Source organism: Budorcas taxicolor, chromosome 19, assembly GCF_023091745.1.
Source record: "Budorcas taxicolor isolate Tak-1 chromosome 19, Takin1.1, whole genome shotgun sequence".
Taxonomy (NCBI): domain Eukaryota; kingdom Metazoa; phylum Chordata; class Mammalia; order Artiodactyla; family Bovidae; genus Budorcas; species Budorcas taxicolor.
In genome coordinates, this window is record NC_068928.1 from 35,466,725 (window position 1) to 35,485,174 (window position 18,450).

An 18,450-nucleotide genomic window follows, 5' to 3' on the forward strand; every position below is an offset into this window, starting at 1 on the left:
GCCTAGCTTGAAGGATTTGGAGCATGACCTTGCTAGCATGTGAAATGAGTGCTAGCATGTAGCTTGAGCATTCTTTGGCATTGTCCTTTTTTGGGATTGGAATGAAAACTGAACTTTTCCAGTCCTGTGGCCATTGCTGAGTTTCCAAATTTGCTGGCATATCGAGTGCAGCACTTTAACAGCATCATCTTTTAGGACTTGAAATAGCTCAGCTGGAATTCCTTAACTCCACTAGCCTTGTTTTTAGTGATGCCTCCTAAGGCCCACTTGATTTTGCACTCCAGGATGTCTGGCTCTAGGTGAGTGATCACACCATCACGGTTATCCAGGTCACTGAGATCTTTTTTTTGTATGTGTATGTATTTATTTTTTTTAGTGTGTGTCTTTATTGTTATGTGTATCTTCTGTGTATTCTTGCCACCTCTTCGGCTTCATGTCATCTTGCTTCTTGACTTATGCCTTTGTTTTGGCAGAACATATTCCTACTAGCCTTCCTGGAAAAGGCTGTTTGCAACTAAGATTTTTGAGAACTTGAATGTGATATATGTCATTTAAAGGGATGATTCATAGTTTGATTGAATACAGAATTCTATATTGGAAAATCTTTGTAAGTTTTCCTTCACAATTGTGAAGACATTAATTCATTATCATGGTCAGTTTGGAGTGTTGCTATGTGGACTCTTGCTTTTTTATATATATTCTTTGTAAGCTTTAGGATATTTGTCCCTATTTGTTGTTGCTTTGTTTTTTCCTTTCTAAAAATCCATGATGATGTAAGGGTCTTCTTCTGTATCTGAGGTAATGTGTTTCATCTGCAAATTTTTATTTCCAGTTGAGAACTTTTTTCTTTATTTCTCTTTGTCTTCTCTCTTTCTGGAGCTATTAGGTAGATACTGAACATTCTGAACTGACACTCATAAATCCCTTTTTCCTCTTTTTTTCTCTCTCTCCTATTTTTGTTGTAATTACTGGATGATTTCCCCAACTTTATCTCTCAACTGTCATCATTTTTTTCCCTTAAAAGCTTTTTCTTGGATGGTTACTTTTTTATAACATCCTACAATTCTCTTGTGGATGTAGCTTTATTATGAAAATAAAATTATTGTGGGTTTGTTTTTTTTCCCAGATTTTTGCTGCTGTTTGCATTCATTGTCTCCTTTTATTCTCAGTACCCTGTCACAGTCCATGACTTTGGGGCTTTAAATTTTATAATGGAGGCTTTCTTTGGGTGTCTGGTGCTTTTTGGCTGTTTTGCTCATACTTAAGTAAAAGATTAAAAAGAGATGGCATGACTACACAGAAGAATTATATTCAGAAAAGGTCTTAATGACCCAGATAACCACGATGGTGTGGTCACTCACCTAGAGCCTGACATCCTGGAGTGCAAAGTCAAGTGGGCCTTAGGAAACATTACTAAAAATAATGCTAGTGGAGGTGATGAAATTCCAGCTGAGCTGTTAAAATTGCTAAAAGATGGTGCTGATAAAATACTGTACTCAATATATCAGCAAATCTGGAAGACTCAGCAGTGGCCACAGGACTGGAGAAGGCCAGTTGTCATTATAATCCCAAAGAAAGACAGTGCCAAAGAATGGACAAAATACCGTGCATTGGTGCTCCTTTTGCATGACAGTAAGGTTATGCTCAAAATCCTTCCAGCTAGGTTTTGTTGTACATGACCTGAAAACTTCTTTAACTCAATGAAACTACGAGCCATGCCGTGTAGGGCCACCCAAGACGGACAGGTCATGGTGGAGAGTGCTGACAAAACGTGGTCCACTGGAGAAGGGAATGGCAAACCACTTCAGTATTCTTGTATGGAGAACCCCATGAGCAGTATGAAAAGGCAAAAAGATAGGACAATGAAAGATGAACTCCCCAGGTCAGTAAGTCCCCAATATGTTATGGGAGATCAGTGGAGAAATAACTCCAAAAAGATGGAAGAGATGGAGTCAAAGCATACACAACACCCAGTTGTGGATGTGACTGGGGATAGAAGGAAGGTCTGATGCTGCAAACAGCAATATTGCCTAGGAACCAGGAATGTTAGGTCCCTGAATCAAGGCAAATTGAAAGTGGTCAGACAGGAGATGGCAAGAGTGAGCATCGACATTTTAGGAATCAGTGAACGAAAATGGACTGGAATGGGTGAATTTAACTCAGATGAGCATTATATCTACTACTGTGGGCAAGAATCCCTTAGAAGAAATGGAGTAGCCATCATAGTAAACAAAAGAGTCCGAAATGCAGTACTTGGATACAATCTCAAAAATGACAAAATGATCTCTGTTCGTTTCCGAGGCAAACCATTCAATACCACAGTAATCCAAGTCTATGCCCCAACCACTAATGCTGAAGAAGCTGAAGTTGAATAGTTGTAAGAAGACCTACAAGACCTTCTAGAACTCACATCCAAAAATGATGACCTTTTTATTATAGGGGACTGGAATGCAAAAATAGGAAGTCAAGAAATAGCTGGGGTAACAGGCAAATTTGGCCTTGGAGTACAGAATGAAGCAGGGCAAAGGCCAATAGAGTTTTGCCAAGAGAATGCACTGGTCAGAGCAAACACCCTCTTGCAACAACACAAGAGAAAACACCACACATGGACATCACCAGATGGTCCATACTGAAATCAGATTGATTATATTCTTTGCAGCCAAAGATGGAGAAGCTCTATATAGTCAGCAAAAACAAGACCAGGAGCTGACTGTGGCTCAGATCATGAACTCCTTATTGCCAAATTCAGACTTAAATTGAAGAAAGTAGGGAAATCCACTAGACCATTCAGGTATGACCTAAATCAAATCCCTTATGATTATACAGTGGAAGTGAGGAATAGATTCAAGGGATTAGATCTGATAGACCGAGTGCCTGAAGAACTATGGATGAAGGCTCACAGTGTTGTACAGGAGACAGGGATCAAGGGTATCCCCAAGAAAAAGAAATGCAAAATGGCAAAATGGCTGTCTGAGGAGGCCTTACAAATAGTTGTGAAAAGAAGAGAGGCAAAAGGCAAAGGAGAAAAGGAAACAGACACCTATTTGAATGCAGAGTTCCAAAGAATAGCAAGGAGACATAGGAAAGCCTTCCTCAGTGATCAGTGCAAAGAAATAGAAGAAAACAATAGAATGGGAAAGACTAGAGATCTCTTCAAGAAAATTAGAGATACCAAGGGAACTTTTCATGCAGAGGTGGGTAAAGAAATGGTATAGACCTAACAGAAGCAGAAGATATTAAGAAGAGGTGGCAAGAATACACAGAACTGTACAGAAAAGATCTTCAAGACCCAAATAATCACGATCGTATGATCACTCACCTAGAGCCAGACATCCTGGAATGTGAAGTAAAATGGGCCTTAGGAAGCATCGCTATGAACAAAGCTATGGAGGTGATGGAAGTCCATTTGAGCTATTTCAAATCCTAAAAGATGATCCTGTGAAAGCACTGCACTCAATATGCCAGCAATTTTGAAAACTCAGCTGTGGCCACAAGACTGGAAAAGGCCAGCTTTCATTCCAATCCCAAAGAAAGGCAATGCCAAAGAATGCTCAAAACTATCACACAATTGCACTCATCTCACACGCTAGTAAAGTAATGCTCAAAATTCTCCAAGCCAGGCTTCAATAGTACATGAGCCTTGAACTTTCAGATGTTCAAGCTGGATTTAGAAAAGGCAGAGGAACCAGAGATCAAATTGCCAACATCTGTTGGATCATCAAAAAAGCAAGAGTTCCAGAAAAACATCTGCTTTATTGACTATGCCAAAGCCTTTGACTGTTGGGATCATGACAAACTTCTGAAAATTCTTCAAGAGATGGGAATACCAGACCACCGATCTGCCTCTTGAGAAATATGTATGCAGGTCAGGAAGCAACAGTTAGAACTGGACATAGAATAACAGACTGGTTCCAACATCAAGGCTGTATATTGTCACCCTGCTTATTTAACTTATATGCAGATTACATCATGAGAAACTCCAGGCTGGATGAAGCACAAGCTGCAATAAAGATTGCTGGGAGAAATATCAATAACCTCAGACATGCAGATGACACCACCTTAATGGCAGAAAGTGAAGAAGAACTAAAGAGCCTCTTAATGAAAATGAAAGAGGAGAGTGAAAAAGTTGGCTTAAAGCTCAACATTCAGAAAACTAAAATCATGGCATCTGGTCCCATCTCTTCATGGCAAATAGATGGGGAAACAGTGACAGCCTTTATTTTGGGGGGCTCCAGAATCACTGCAGATGGTGACTGCAGTCAAGAAATAGAAAGATGCTTGCTCCCTGGAAGAAAAGTTAGGATCAACCTAGACAGCATATTAAAAGGCAGAGACATTATTTTGCCAACAAAGGTCCATCTAGTCAAAGCTATGGTTTTCCCAAGTAGTCACATAAGGATGTGAGAGTTGGACGATAAAGAAACCTGAGCACTGAAGAATTGATGCTTTTGAACTGTGGTGTTGGAGAAGACTCTTGAGAGTCCCTTGGACATCAAGCAGATCCAACCAGTCCATCCTAAAGGAAATCAGTCCTGAATATTCATTGGAAGGGTTGATGCTGAAGCTGAAACTCCAATACTTTGGTCACATGATGTGAAGAACTGACTCAGTGGGAAAGAACCTGATGCTGGGAAAGATTGAAGGCAGGAGGAGAAGGGGATGACAGAGGATGAGATGGTTGGATGGCATCACCAAGCCAATGGACATGAGTTTGAGTAAACTCCAGCAGTTGGTATGGACTGGGAGGCCTGGCATGCTGCAGTCCTTGGGTTCGCAAGGAATTGAACACAACTGAGCAACTGAACTGAACTGAAAACTTCCAGATGTACAAACTGGGTTTAGAAAAGGCAGAGGAACCAGTGATCAAATTGCCAACATTAGCTGGACCATACAGAAAGCAAGGGAATCCCAAAAGAACATCTGTACTCCTGCTTCACTGACTACCCTAAAGCCTATGACTATGTGGATCATAACAAACTGTTGCAATCTTAAAGGGATGGGAGTGCCAGACCACCATACCTGTCTTCTGAGAAACCTGTAAGTGGGTCAAGAAGCAACAGCTACAGCTTTAAATGGAGCAACTGACAGGTTCAACATTAGGAAAGGAGTACTACATTGCTATATATTGTCACCCTATTTGACTTACATGCAGAGTACATCATGCGAAATGCTGGTCTGGATGAATCACAAGCTGCAATCAAGATTGCTGGGAGAAATATCAACAGCAGATATGCAGATTATATCCCTCTAATGGCAGAAAGTGAAGAGTAACTAAAGAGCCTCTTAATGAGGGTGAAAGAGGAGAGTGAAAAAGTTGAGTTGAAACTCAACATGCAACTAAGATCATGGCATGCAGTCCCATCACTTGATGGCAAACAGAAAGGGAAAAAGTGGAAGCAGTGATGGGTTTTATTTTGGGAGGCTCCAAAATTGGTGTGGATGGTTCCTGCAGTCATGAAATTAAAAGACTTTTGTTCCTTGGAAGGAAAGCTATGAGAAACCTAGACAGCAGGTGAAAAAGCAAAGACATCACTTTGCCAACAAAGATCTGTATAGTCAAAGGTTTGGTTTTTCCAGTAGTCATGTATGGATGTGAAAGTTCGACCATAAAGAAGACTGAGCCCCGAAGAACTGATGTCTTCGAATTTTGGTGCTAGAGTAGATTCTTGAAAGTCTCTTGGACTAGTAGCAGATCAAAGAAGTGAATCCTAAAGGAAATCAACCCTGAATATTCATTGGAAGGACTGATGCTGAAGCTGAAGCTCCAGTACTTTGGCCACCTGATGTAAAGAACTGCTCATTGGAAAAGACCCTGATGCTGGAAAAGATTGAAGGCAGAAGGAGAAGCAGGCAGCAGAGGATAAAATGGTTGGATGATATCATCAACTCAATGGATATGAGTTTGAGCAAACTCTGAGAGACAGGGAAGGAAAGGGAAGCCTCATGTCCTGCAGTCTATGGAGTTGCAAAGAGTTGGACACAACTGAGCGACTGAACAACAACAAAGTTTCGGCGTTTGTTGTAAAGAATCTGCCTGCCAATGCAGGAGGCCTAAGAGACACGGGTTCTTTACCTCGGCTGGAAACATCCTCTGGAGTAGGAAATGGCAGCCTACTCTGGTATACTGGCCTGGAAGATCCCATGTCCAGGAGTCTCGTGGCTACAGTCCTTCGGATCACCAAGAGTTAGACACGACTTTAGCGAGTGAACAACAAGTAAATGATATTGATTCTTCAGTTTTCTGCCTGTAACATTTGACCTTGGCTTCTGTTGTTCAGGGAGTAATGCCAGGAAAAGGGAGGTCTCACTGCTCTGGAGGGTTGGATTTAGGTTCTTATACTGCTTCTTGTACTTACTTTCATCCCATCCCTCTATCTTAATGTTTCTCTTGCATACTTCTGTCTGCAGATTGCTGGTTACGTCAGTTCGTAAGCTTTTCATGAATTTTGGCTGCATACTGACTTTCTCTCTAAACACTGCTGGGTTGAGTTTCAGCTTAGTCTGGTCAGTTAAATCAGTTTCTAATGTTTACCCACATGTTTTCTATCTTGTAGAGTTTTGTTCATGTTGTGTCTGCTGTAGGTTCTTATTCTGTTCCCTCTGTCCTTGTGGGCAGATACTTTTTAGATTCTTTCACTGTCATTTTAGTTGCATTTTTGAATTATTGTGTGATAAATTACTATCTCCACCATCTTTAACTGGAAATCTTGTGCAGACTTTTTTCTATTAATGTAACATTAATGCTTAGACACTCACATTTCCCCATTCTCCCATACCGCTTCAAAAAGGGCTTACACGCACTGTATTGCAACTTGCTTTTTAAAAAGCACCTCTATATAATGGGTTTCTTTCATTTTTCAAGCTCTAGTTTAATGTTTTTAAAGTTAAAAATTTAAACTTTTAGATGTACACATAACTTATTTCATCGTGCCCTTTTAATGATCACCTGGGTTGTTTCAACTTTTGCTGCTCTGACCATCCTTTTACATACATAATTGCCTTCTTGTGACAGAGCTTTCGTAGAATTTTTTATTAAATTTTTTTTTTTTTTGCCCATACCGCACTGCTTGCAGGATCTTAGTTCCGTAACCTGGGCCACCACAGTTAAAGTGCCAAGTCCTAACCAGTGGACCACCTGGGAGTTCCCTGTAGGAGTATTTTAGACATCAAGTCCTTGGTCACTGGGCATTTGCATTTTAAATTTTAGTAGATTTTGCCAAGTTGCCCTTAAAAGAGAAATAAAATGGCTGTTCCAGTTTATACCCAGATAACATAGATATGGTAAAGATCATGGATTCTGACTCATTTGCTGGATGATTTTGGCGAATTCCATAACCTCTTTAGTTTCCTCTTCTGTAAAGTTGGGATGAGAGCAGCAGCTCTTTTGTAGAGTAGATGTAGTTTTAACAAGGTAATCTATGAAAGGACTTAGGCCACCGCCTGAACAATGCAGAATAGTGCTCTCTTAGCTGCTGTTTTTGTTTGTGTCTGCTAGGATCTGACCACAAAAACATTCTGTATTTTCTTCACTAGTTCTCTCTGTGCAATATAATGAAAATATCTTAGGAAACCTGTGAGAAATTCTTTTAAATTATATTTTATATTAAATATTACAGGTTAAAAATTCTTATGTCACTTAGCCTTTTGTATTCATTTTGCACTGTTAAAAACATCTTTGACATATCTGTTGATTTGGTTTTGTTTTTGTTGCCTAGCACTCCCACCAAAGGCATAGAGAACAAAGCTTTTGATCGCAATACAGAATCTCTCTTTGAAGAACTGTCTTCAGCTGGTTCAGGTCTAATTGGAGATGTGGATGAAGGAGCAGATTTACTAGGTATGATAGTTTATCTGAAATAGTATCATACTATTTTAAAAATAGATTTTTTAAATGATATAATGGAACATTTCTTAAAAATGTCCCTAACTGGGGCTTCCCTGGTGGCTCAGTGGTAAAGAATCCACCTGCCAATGCAAGAGACCCTGGTCTGATCCCTGATCTGGGGAGGGCCCACGTGCCACAAAGCAACTAAGCCTGTGCACCACAACTACTGAGCCTGTTCTAGAGCCTGGGAGCTGCAACTCCTGAGCCCCCATGCCGCAACTACTGAAACCCGTGTGCCTTAGAGCCCGTCCTCCACAACAAGAGAAGCCACCACAGTGAGAAGCTTGTGCACAACTAGAGGATAGCCCTTGCTCTCCCGCAACTAGAGAAAAGCCTGCACATCAAGGACCCAGCACAACCAAAAATAAACTTTAAAAAAGAAAAAAAAAAAGTCCCTAACTGTCCAGAGTTATTGTGCTTTTAAGTAATTAATAGGAACATATTCTTTGAAGTCATGAAAGTTTTAAATGAAAATGTCCTCGCATATGGATGCATTTAGAATTGAATTGCTTTTTAGTTTGTATTTTGAATTCACATATACAATTTATTGAACTCCTTCCTGCTATGTTCTGAGAACAGTATTACATATAAGAAACACAGTGATATATGTATACATGTGGTTATATATAGATGTATAGATTTTATGGATTGATGGATAGTTACTTCCTGGCTTAAATAGTGTTCATTAAATTCACTTGACTTTTCTGCGATTTCAGAGTATTCTGTTTTAGCTTCTTGAGAAATACGTTAGAGTTTGTGTTGTTGAAGATTATCTGGTTTGAAAAGGATACTATATTTGGCTCTTCTACTATTGATCTGGTTTGTTGTTGTTGTTCAGCCGCTAAGTCTTATCTGACTCTTTGTGACCCCATGGACTATAGCCTGCCAGGCTCCTCTGACCATGGGATTTCCCAGGCAAGAATATTGGAATGGATTGCCATTTCCTTCTCCAGGGAATCTTCCTAACACATGGATTGAACCCTGGTCTCCTGCATTGGCAAGCAGATTCTTTACCGCTGAGCCACCAGGGAGTGAATGACCCTTTTGCCAAATATCTTAACCTCTCTGGGCATTAGGTTCTTTGTGTATAAAAAGAAAGACTTGTGCTCTAATTCAGGGGTTGGATAGGCTGTGACTCCTGGATTATTTTTGTGTACAAATAAAGTTTTATTGGGGCACAGCCACACTTTTTTTTTTTAATGTTTTAGCCTTGATTTTGGGGCTTCCCAGGTGGCACAGTGGTAAAGAATCTGCCTGGCAATGCAGGAGATGCAAGAGATGGGGGTTCAATCCCTGGTTCAGTAGGATCCGCTGGAGGAGGAAATGGCAACCCACTCCAGTATTCTTGCCTGGAAAATCCCATGGATAGAGCAGCCTGGTGGGCTATAGTCCATAAGGTCTCAAAGAGTTGGTCAGGATGGAACAAACACACACACGACACCCACAAACACACAGACACCCACACACAGTAGTTGCTTTTGCCCCACAATAGCAGAGTTAAGTTGTCCCTAACAGGGATTATGTGGTTTACAAAGCCTAAAATATTCACCATCTGGGCCTTTACACAAAAAGTTTTCTCCTGCTCTAAGTGATCTTTAAAGTTTCTTTGAACATGAATGAGATTTCCCTGAGGGTCCAGTGGTTAAGACTCTGTACTTCCACTGCAGGGGACATAGGTTCGGTCCCTAGTCAGTAAACTAAGATCTTGCAAGTTGCACCATGAGTTTAAAAAAAAAAAAAAAATGTTTATATAAATCTGACTCTTGTCAATTAGCTTTGATGTGCCTTTCTTTATAACTTAAGACCTTATAGAAATTGAGTACATTATAGTATTAAAAATCTGTGCCTTTGGAATGGATTCTGGTCTCCAAACATTTTTTGTATCCCTTAGTAATTCAGTATAGGTTACACTGTTCTTAAAAGGTGCTGTTTGTCAATCTTGTGGATATAGAGAAGTGTTGCTTGCATTCATTTATGTCAAATTTATTGATTACCAGTTATGTCCTCAATAAGTATTTTTTGAAGGAAACACAGTTTCTGTCTACACAGAGCCCATAGGCTTATTTAAAGTAAGAGAGATGGAAAGTACATTAATAAACTTAGTTAGGTATAGACTTCCACCACTAAGTAAAACATTGGAAGCTTTGAATGAATTTGCATTTTTCAAGGATATCTTAAGGATTCTTAAGAAGCACTCCATTTTTACATTTAAATTTATGTTCTAACTTTGTTAACATTAAATTGTACATGGAAAGTTCCTTTTAAGATTTGATATAAGAAACTGATTTTCTGCCAAAATTGAGGAACAGATGCAAAAAAATGTTAGAAAAAATAATTTTTAATGTTTAAACACATTCTCAAATTTATATATAGTAAAGCACAATTTTTTGTTTTGACTAATGCATAGAATTGTATAGCCACCACCAGAATTAACAATATATCACCTGTCAAAAAATTCCTTCATGCTTCCCCTTTGTAATTTACCAGAGTGAAGTACTTTTTAAACGTACTTTTTACCCTCTGCTTCCTTATAATCCAGTATTGAATAATATCATTATTGAGGTTGGTGGCCCTAAACTTACTTTCTTGTAAAGATGTAAGAAGCCACATAATGCTTAGAAATAATTGTCATCTTTTAAATCAAATATTTTTCCAAAAGCTTCCATTCTTTAAGTCAGAAAATTAAGCATAATAAATAGCTTAAAACAAAATCCTGATTTCCTTTCCACTTTGAAAAAAAGAAATACACTGTAAACTACTCTCTTTTCTCTTTTGCAGAATTTATATATTTACCTGGAAAATGTTCCAGATTTGAAGTTTTCATATATTACCTTAAGTGATTTAAGCCTATATGAATACTTTTGGCCAAAAATACTAAATGAAACCTCCAACACACGTAGTTGTTCCTTGGCTTCTCTTCTGTTTTATTCAGCAATAGTAATTGCATTGTAACACTCACTACCTGGAACATGGTTAAACTGGTAAAATTGTTTCCCAGAGTTCCTCATTGTCTTCAGTTGATAAATAAGTCCATTTCTATAACTCATTATTCGTTTTACAGTTACTGTGTTATTGTAAAACTCTTCCCTGGTCTTTGTAATCATTATGCATGTACTCAGTTTTAGATTACTTTTTTCAAATTTTAATAGTTTAAAAAAGATAATCCCCCCCCAGTTTGTCCTTTATTTTGATTGATATCTCATTCTTTGACTTTATTTCCAGTGATTGTTTTCTCCGTTCACTTTTGTCACTTACCCCCCATGGCCACATTCTAGAACTTGTGAATCATACATTCATTCATCCTATTCTTGAGATTTTCTTTAATTTTCTTACTATTGATTAAATTTTATTTTTTCAATTTCACTATTTTAACTAACTTCTTCCTGTTATCATTTAAACATGTTCTGGTCTTTACCATTTAAAAATAAAACTACTGCCCTCTTCTGACTCCATATCTTTAGTACCTTTCCACCAGATGACTCTCCTCCCATTTCCAGCCATGGTTTTTTGCATCAATATCAGTGAGGCAGGTGTCTAATATGTGCCCGGCACTAGTCTGGATTGATATACCAGTGAACAAAACAGACTTCTTGAAAGTATGTCTACTTTTAACAGGCAGAACTTCCCTAGCCTCACTTACACCTCGTGTGACTGCAGTCTGTCATTCTGCCCCACACTAACCTTCCCAGAAATAGCCTTGTTTGCTATCTCCAGCAGTTCGTTCTCAGTTATTTCACATGACTTCTCAAATAGCATTTGTCTTTAAACAGTCTTTGCTTGAGGTTCTGTCCTGTCAGAGTTCTCTGTATTCTTTCCTGCCTCTGATGATGTCTTTTCATCATGCAGGATCCTTTCTCTGCCCAGCTCTCAGATGTTCCTAGTCCAGGCTTGCTTCCATGTTTGGAATGTCTTATTTGCTCTTGTTTTTTCTGGGTTTTCATGGCTCATTGCTCCAAACTTTTTCTCTCCATCTAGGATTTTTTTCTATAGCACCAGACTATTACTTCCAAACAGACCACTTCTAAGATGATTTGTAGAGCTTTGTTGTTAAAACTCAGTTTATCAACATCTTTCTTTATGTGTCCCCCAAGGCTGTTCTTACATCAACATGTATTAACTCAGTGAATGACCTCACCATCAACTCAGTTCTCCATCCTAAATCTTTCTCACTTCCCTCAAAACCAGTCATGAGGATTTTTTGCCTCCTTCCTTAAAAAAAAAAAAAGTCTGTGTATCTGTTTCTATATCTCCTTCTTGCCTCTAACTAACTGTCATACCCTCCTCTATGAATTCTGCCTTAATCTCCTAGTTAAAGCTCAGTTGTCTGGAAGCCTTCCCGTAGCACTATATTTATTATGCAACTCTTCATAATACTTTATTGTAGTTTTTCAATGTGCCTGCCTCCCTGACTAGACTATAAGCTCAGTATGGCCTAGACAATTATATCTTTTGCTCACTGTTGAGTCTTTGGCCCATGGCACAGCAACTGAGTGAGTGGACTGTTAAATAGTTCTAACACTTTTGTTTCACCTCTAAATCTATACTTCTTTAACTTTTGAAATTGAAACTCCTTTACAGGAGAATTTGTAAGAGAGGAGTGTACTTTTGGAAAAATGCACATACAGAAATAGATAAAATTGTGCATACTTCCTCAAGGAAGCAACAGATAATCTGGAATCCCATCTATAAACCTAACTTGCAAATCAGTGCTAAAATCCAAATGAGATGTGTTTTATTTTTAAAACTGTCAGGCAGTTTTTTGCTTGTCTTAATAGGGTAAGTCTTCCAAACATGTTACACCTAAGTTTATGCTTAGTTGAAGACATTTATAGAAGTATGGCCACTTCAAGTTACATTTTTCTTATAGTCATCATTTTTATCAATACATTTCAAAGTGAAAATTTTGGACAGTGGTATTGGTTATGCGTTAAATTTATATGCTAGATTTTAGAAGAACTCTTCACTGAAAATGTGTAAACTCTAGAAACTATAAGATGATTTCCATAGAACACATATTTCAAAAATATTCCTGTTTATGATATTTATACTTTGGTTTCTCTACATCTTTTCAATTTTATTGGCTCCTTTCTCTCATTTTGAAATAAATATGGATCTTGCTTTCTGAAAACAATCTAATTGAGATTCTTATTCATTTTTTTGCTTGGGCTGCTTCCCCAGGGGAATATTCTGGTGTGTATGCTTTTAAATACTTTAATGTTACAGCTTCTTAAGCTAGGTGGTCTTGGCTGCTTTTCTCATTAATGCTTTCTCATTTTTTTTCTGCTCAACTATATTTTCCCCACATATATTTTTCAGCTTTTATGCTTATCTCCCTATGTGCTTGAGAATTTAGCAGACAGTCATTATAAAAACTTTTTCACCCAACCTCAACCCCATTTCTTTTGACTCTATAGCTTTATTAACATTAGTGTTTAAAGCAAATATTTCAACATATCTTGTCAAATTCATTTTTAAATTGGAATTTGGAAACTGTTTTAGTTTGTGTTTAGTTTCAGCTTTTGGATAATATGTAGATGATTAAATAAGCTACTATTTCTGGTATTTATTCTTCATGGTGGAAGTACTTTGTTCTTTGAGAATATCTGAGATAATTATGATACAGACAATATAGGAGTCCATAAGTGAGCAGAGAACTTCTAGCATTCCCAAGTTGGTTGAGTTTTAAATTATCCTTTGGTTACATGAAATATTACCTCTTTTTAAAAATAAAGAGACATGTTAGTTCTTTCAATTTTTTGTTGTTTTCTTTAGAAATATTTCCTTTTTTAGGTGGGTTATGAATATTATTTCTTCCACTGTATGTAGTTTTCCAATATTAGCTTATGAAACATGGAATGGTTGGTGTTTTGTTTTGCTTTGTTTTTGTAACTTTTTGAGGTGTGTTCCCTAGTGTGTTGTTTAATTTCTTCAGTTTCTTACAAGTCACAAACTGAATAGCTTTCTTCTCCCTGAAGATCACTACGTTGGATCTTGCATTGAATATTCTACCACACGCCTTACAGTATTCATTAAGTTATTAAGCAAGGTTCTATAAATTGACAAGTAAACATTGTTTCAAAGAGGGCACTTTGAAGAAACCTTTATATTATTGATCTGGAATTTTCATTCTAATTATATTTAAGTTTATTTTATGAAAGAATTAATAACATATCAGAGCACCCTTATGAATGCAGGAAATCATCTTAATTTCTATCTTTATCACATCATTATGCATTAAATCATAACATTGTGCTTTCAAATGTCTTTCATGTCATGCATAAAACTTGTTGGATTTAGTATCTATTTTCATGCTGTTTCTCACATGAAACATCTCTTGTTCTTTGTTTTTGCTTTACATGGAATGCATGGGCTTTAAGACCATAATTTCTTTGGTAAGGTTTCATCTGTGTTGGGGTTCTGTTTCTTGTTTCTGCCTGTTCTGTATTAATAAGACCTAATTTTTAGGCAAAAGCCTACATACAATATCAAGTGTGATTTAGAAATGATTTTTCATCCATATTAATGGTATTCTTTTTTCCCCACTAAATACTGTTACTTTTAAAAATATTTGGCAGAAAAGTCTTCACTGTTTTGGAATATTATCTAGGAGAAGCAAAACACAGACTTAAGAAACCTTTAGCTTTGTTCTGTGGTAGATAATTATTTATAATTTTAAAATGTATGCAAGTAAACATATAAAAATGAAATTACAGACAAAAGATTATTGAGGGACAGATAAAATGTTAAAATTTATGACTATGGCTTATTTTAAGTCTACATATATAGTTTTAATAATTTTATTTTCAAAGTTTTTATCTTTTTTCTTTGATAGGAATGGGTCGTGAAGTTGAAAATCTTATATTGGAAAATACACAACTGTTGGAAACCAAGTACGTATATACAGAATTTAACAGGGAACAAGAGATATTGAATTTTCTTCTCATCCATATCGATGTCACATCTTTAATTTAACACAGTACAAATGCAGACTTACTACCCTGTCTCCTCCCCTTCGCTGTGTATGGCCTTGTGCATACACATGTACACAAGCAGATAGTTAATGGGGCCTAATTTCACTAATAGGTAGGTTTCATTGCTCTGGGTTTTGTTTTTTTTTCCCCATAAACAAATTCTGATCTCCTTTTACCCTACAAGTATCCATGCTTTTCTCTTAATCTTGTGAGTGTGTCCTGTGTAGTATCGTTTCAGAAGTTATTAAGAATAATACCCTTATGGATGCTATAAATTTAATCTTAATTCTGACTTTTAATAATTTGGTGATCTGCCTTGCCTTATCTATTTATTCTTTGGTAAGTGGGAAAAGTAAAAATAGGCCATTACTTTGTGGGCTTTTTTTTTTTAACCTGCAGATAACATCAGATAGAGTATCTTTGAAGCATTCAATTATTATTTAGCTTTTTGATTGTAGGTACTTTAGTCTACAAGAGAAATAAGCTTAAAGATAGAATATTTATTTGTAATGGTGTTTTTAAAATATGTGTTTCTTAGAAATGCCTTGAATGTAGTGAAGAATGACTTGATAGCAAAAGTAGATGAACTTACCTGTGAGAAAGATGTGCTGCAGGGGGAGCTGGAGGCTGTGAAACAAGCCAAGCTGAAGCTGGAGGAAAAGAACAAAGAATTGGAAGAAGAGCTTAGGAAGTAAGTTTTTACCATGTGGTTCTAAACCAAATAAGCATTGCCAGTGTACCACCAGGATTATAACAAGACTGCTACCTTTAGTCCTCTCAAGTCACAAAGGGTACAGAACTGCCTGGGATAGGGTTAAGTGCCTGGCCGATTGTGTCTACTCTGAACAGACCCTCCCATTTATTGACTATTATAATTTTTTGTGTATGTCATGATCGTGAAAGAAGTTAGACTGTTCAGATGTTGCTAATCAGGAAACTGTAAACATTCATTATTTTTCTTGAATACCTGGTTTTCTGACAACAGTGCTATAATAATGTTCCCTTAAATGAAAGCAGCTAAATACTCTGGAAAAAGAAAAATAATCATTTAACGGTAGTTAAAATTTTTGACCTATTCTCTATTCTTTAAAAAGTTGAAGTCAACTTGAATAACATGTTTTGTTTTTCCCTCCCCCCACTAGAGCTCGTGCAGAAGTTGAAGATGCAAAGCAAAAAGCAAAAGATGATGATGATGTAGGTTTATAATTTTGAACTTGTTTTCCTTACCTTGCCACATTCTGGTATTTTGGGGAAATCTTGTTAATTAAGCTTTGGATATATCACTTTAAAGATGAAAGTTCAGTTCAGTCACTCAGTTGTGTCCAACTCTTTGCTACCCCATGGACTGCAGCGCACCAGGCCTGCCTGTCCATCACCAACTCCCAGAGTTTACTCACTCATGTCTGTTGAGTCGGTAGTGCCATCCAACATCTCATCCTCTGTCATCCCCTTCTCCTCCTGCCATCAGTCTTTCCCAGCATCAGGGTCTCTACCAGTGAGTCAGTTCTTCACATCAGGTGGCCAAAGTATTGGATTTTCAGCTTGAGCATCAGTCCTTCCAATGACTATTCAGGACTGATTTCCATTAAGATGGACTAGTTGGATCTCCTTGCAGTCCAAGGGACTCTCAAGAGTCTTCTCCAACACCATAGTTCAAAGCCATCAATTCTTTGGCGCTAAGCTTTCTTTATAGTCCAACTCTCAACATCCATACATGACTACTGGAAAAACCATAGCTTTGACTAGACAGACCTTTGTTGGCAAAATAATGTCTCTGCTTTTTAATATGCTGTCTAGATTGGTCATAACTTTTCTTCCAAGGAGCGAGCGTCTTTTAATTTCATGACTGCAGTCACCATCTGCAGTGATTTTGGAGCCCCCCCAAAATAAAGGCTGTCTCTGTTTCCATTATTTCCTCATCTATTTTCCATGAAGTGATGGGACCAGGTACCATGATCTTAGTTTTTCTAAATGTTGAGTTTTAAGCCAACTTTGTCATTCGCCTCTTTCACTTTCATCAAGAGGCTCTTTAGTCTTCTTCATTTTCTGCCATAAGGGTGGTGTCAAAAAGTCAAAATCACGTTTATGATCATGAATAGGATAGATCATGCTCCTGTGTGCTATCCAGATGGTAAGCTTTCTAGCTCTTTGCATGTTCTCAGTTTTCTTCTGTGGCTTTGTACTCTCACTTGTGTTTGCATGTTCAAGCTCAAGAGCTAGCTGGAGAATTTTGGAGTTTTTTTTGTTTGTTGTTTGTTTTGTTTCCAGTTTTAACTTAGAAATATACAAAAGCTTTAGTAATAAAAAATTTAATGGTATTAAACATAAAAAGATGTCTATCAACTTTATAAGCAATTAGCCCATATTGTTTTCAACATATAAATAGAAGAGAATAAATATGAACTTCTTGCCAGTGTTAGCATACTAGTTATTCTGTTGTTAACTGGGTTCAGTTCAGTTCAGTTGCTCAGTCGTGTCCGACTCTTTGCGACCCCATGAATCACAGCACACCAGGCCTCCCTGTCCATCACCATCTCCCGGAGTTCACTCAAACTCACATCCATCGAGTCAGTGATGCCATGCAGCCATCTCATCCTCTGTCATCCCCTTCTCCTCCTGCCCCCAATCCCTCCCAGCATCAGAGTCTTTTCCAATGAGTCAGCTCTTCGCATGGGGTGGCCAAAGTACTGGAGTTTCAGCTTTAGCATCATTCCTTCCAAAGAACACCCAGGGCTGATCTCCTTTAGAATGGACTCCCTATAATAGGTGTTTGCTGCTTAAGTATCAGACTTGAGATATATGAATGTCCTGATCAGAATGATTATTTGCTGCCCTCCAATCTCTTATTTGTGCTTTTATATGATATTTGATACATTTAAAATATATGCTATATATGTAGGTTATGAGTAAATAACATTATAATAAATTAACATTATGAACCTACTGTTTAAGAACTAAGACATTATCAAACATTGAAGCTATGCTATGCTCTTCCCTCTGGATGATACTACTGTCCTATACTTATCATTCTATTAACTTGAAAGAAAAATAATTTTATCATATCACACACATATGTATCTTTATAAGCTATGGTTTAATTTTCATTGTTTTTGTGTTTTATATGTATTTAGTCTTGGAAACTTGCTTCTTTTTTCAGTATTATGTTTTTTTATATTTACCCTAGTTGTATAGTGGTGTATAATTCATTCATGTTCACTGCTTTAGCATCATTCCTTCCAAAGAAATCCCAGGGCTGACCTCCTTCAGAATGGACTGGTTGGATCTCCTTGCAGTCCAAGGGACTCTCGAGTCTTCTCCAACACCACAGTTCAAAAGCATCAATTCTTTGGTGCTCAGCCTTCTTCACAGGCCAACTCTCACATCCATACATGACCACAGGAAAAACCATAGCCTTGACTAGACGGACCTTAGTCGGCAAAGTAATGTCTCTGCTTTTGAATATGCTATCTAGGTTGATCATAACTTTTCTTCCAAGGAGTAAGCGTCTTTTAATTTCATGCCTGCAGTCACCATCTGCGGTGATTTTGGAGCCCCCCAAAATAAAGTCTGACACTGTTTCCACTGTTTCCCCAT

General features: G+C 37.6%; 1 protein-coding gene across 2 annotated transcripts in view; it reads left to right on the forward strand.

The window, feature by feature from the left end:
* The window catches only part of SPAG9 (sperm associated antigen 9), a 153,986-nt gene that overhangs the window by 105,533 nt on the left and 30,003 nt on the right, over positions 1-18,450 (forward strand). For both annotated transcript variants that reach the window (XM_052658900.1, XM_052658901.1), the window contains exons 8-11: positions 7,716-7,837; positions 14,718-14,775; positions 15,395-15,547; positions 15,999-16,050. In XM_052658900.1, the coding sequence (XP_052514860.1) occupies positions 7,716-7,837; positions 14,718-14,775; positions 15,395-15,547; positions 15,999-16,050 (385 nt within the window). The remainder of the gene's footprint in view (positions 1-7,715; positions 7,838-14,717; positions 14,776-15,394; positions 15,548-15,998; positions 16,051-18,450) is intronic.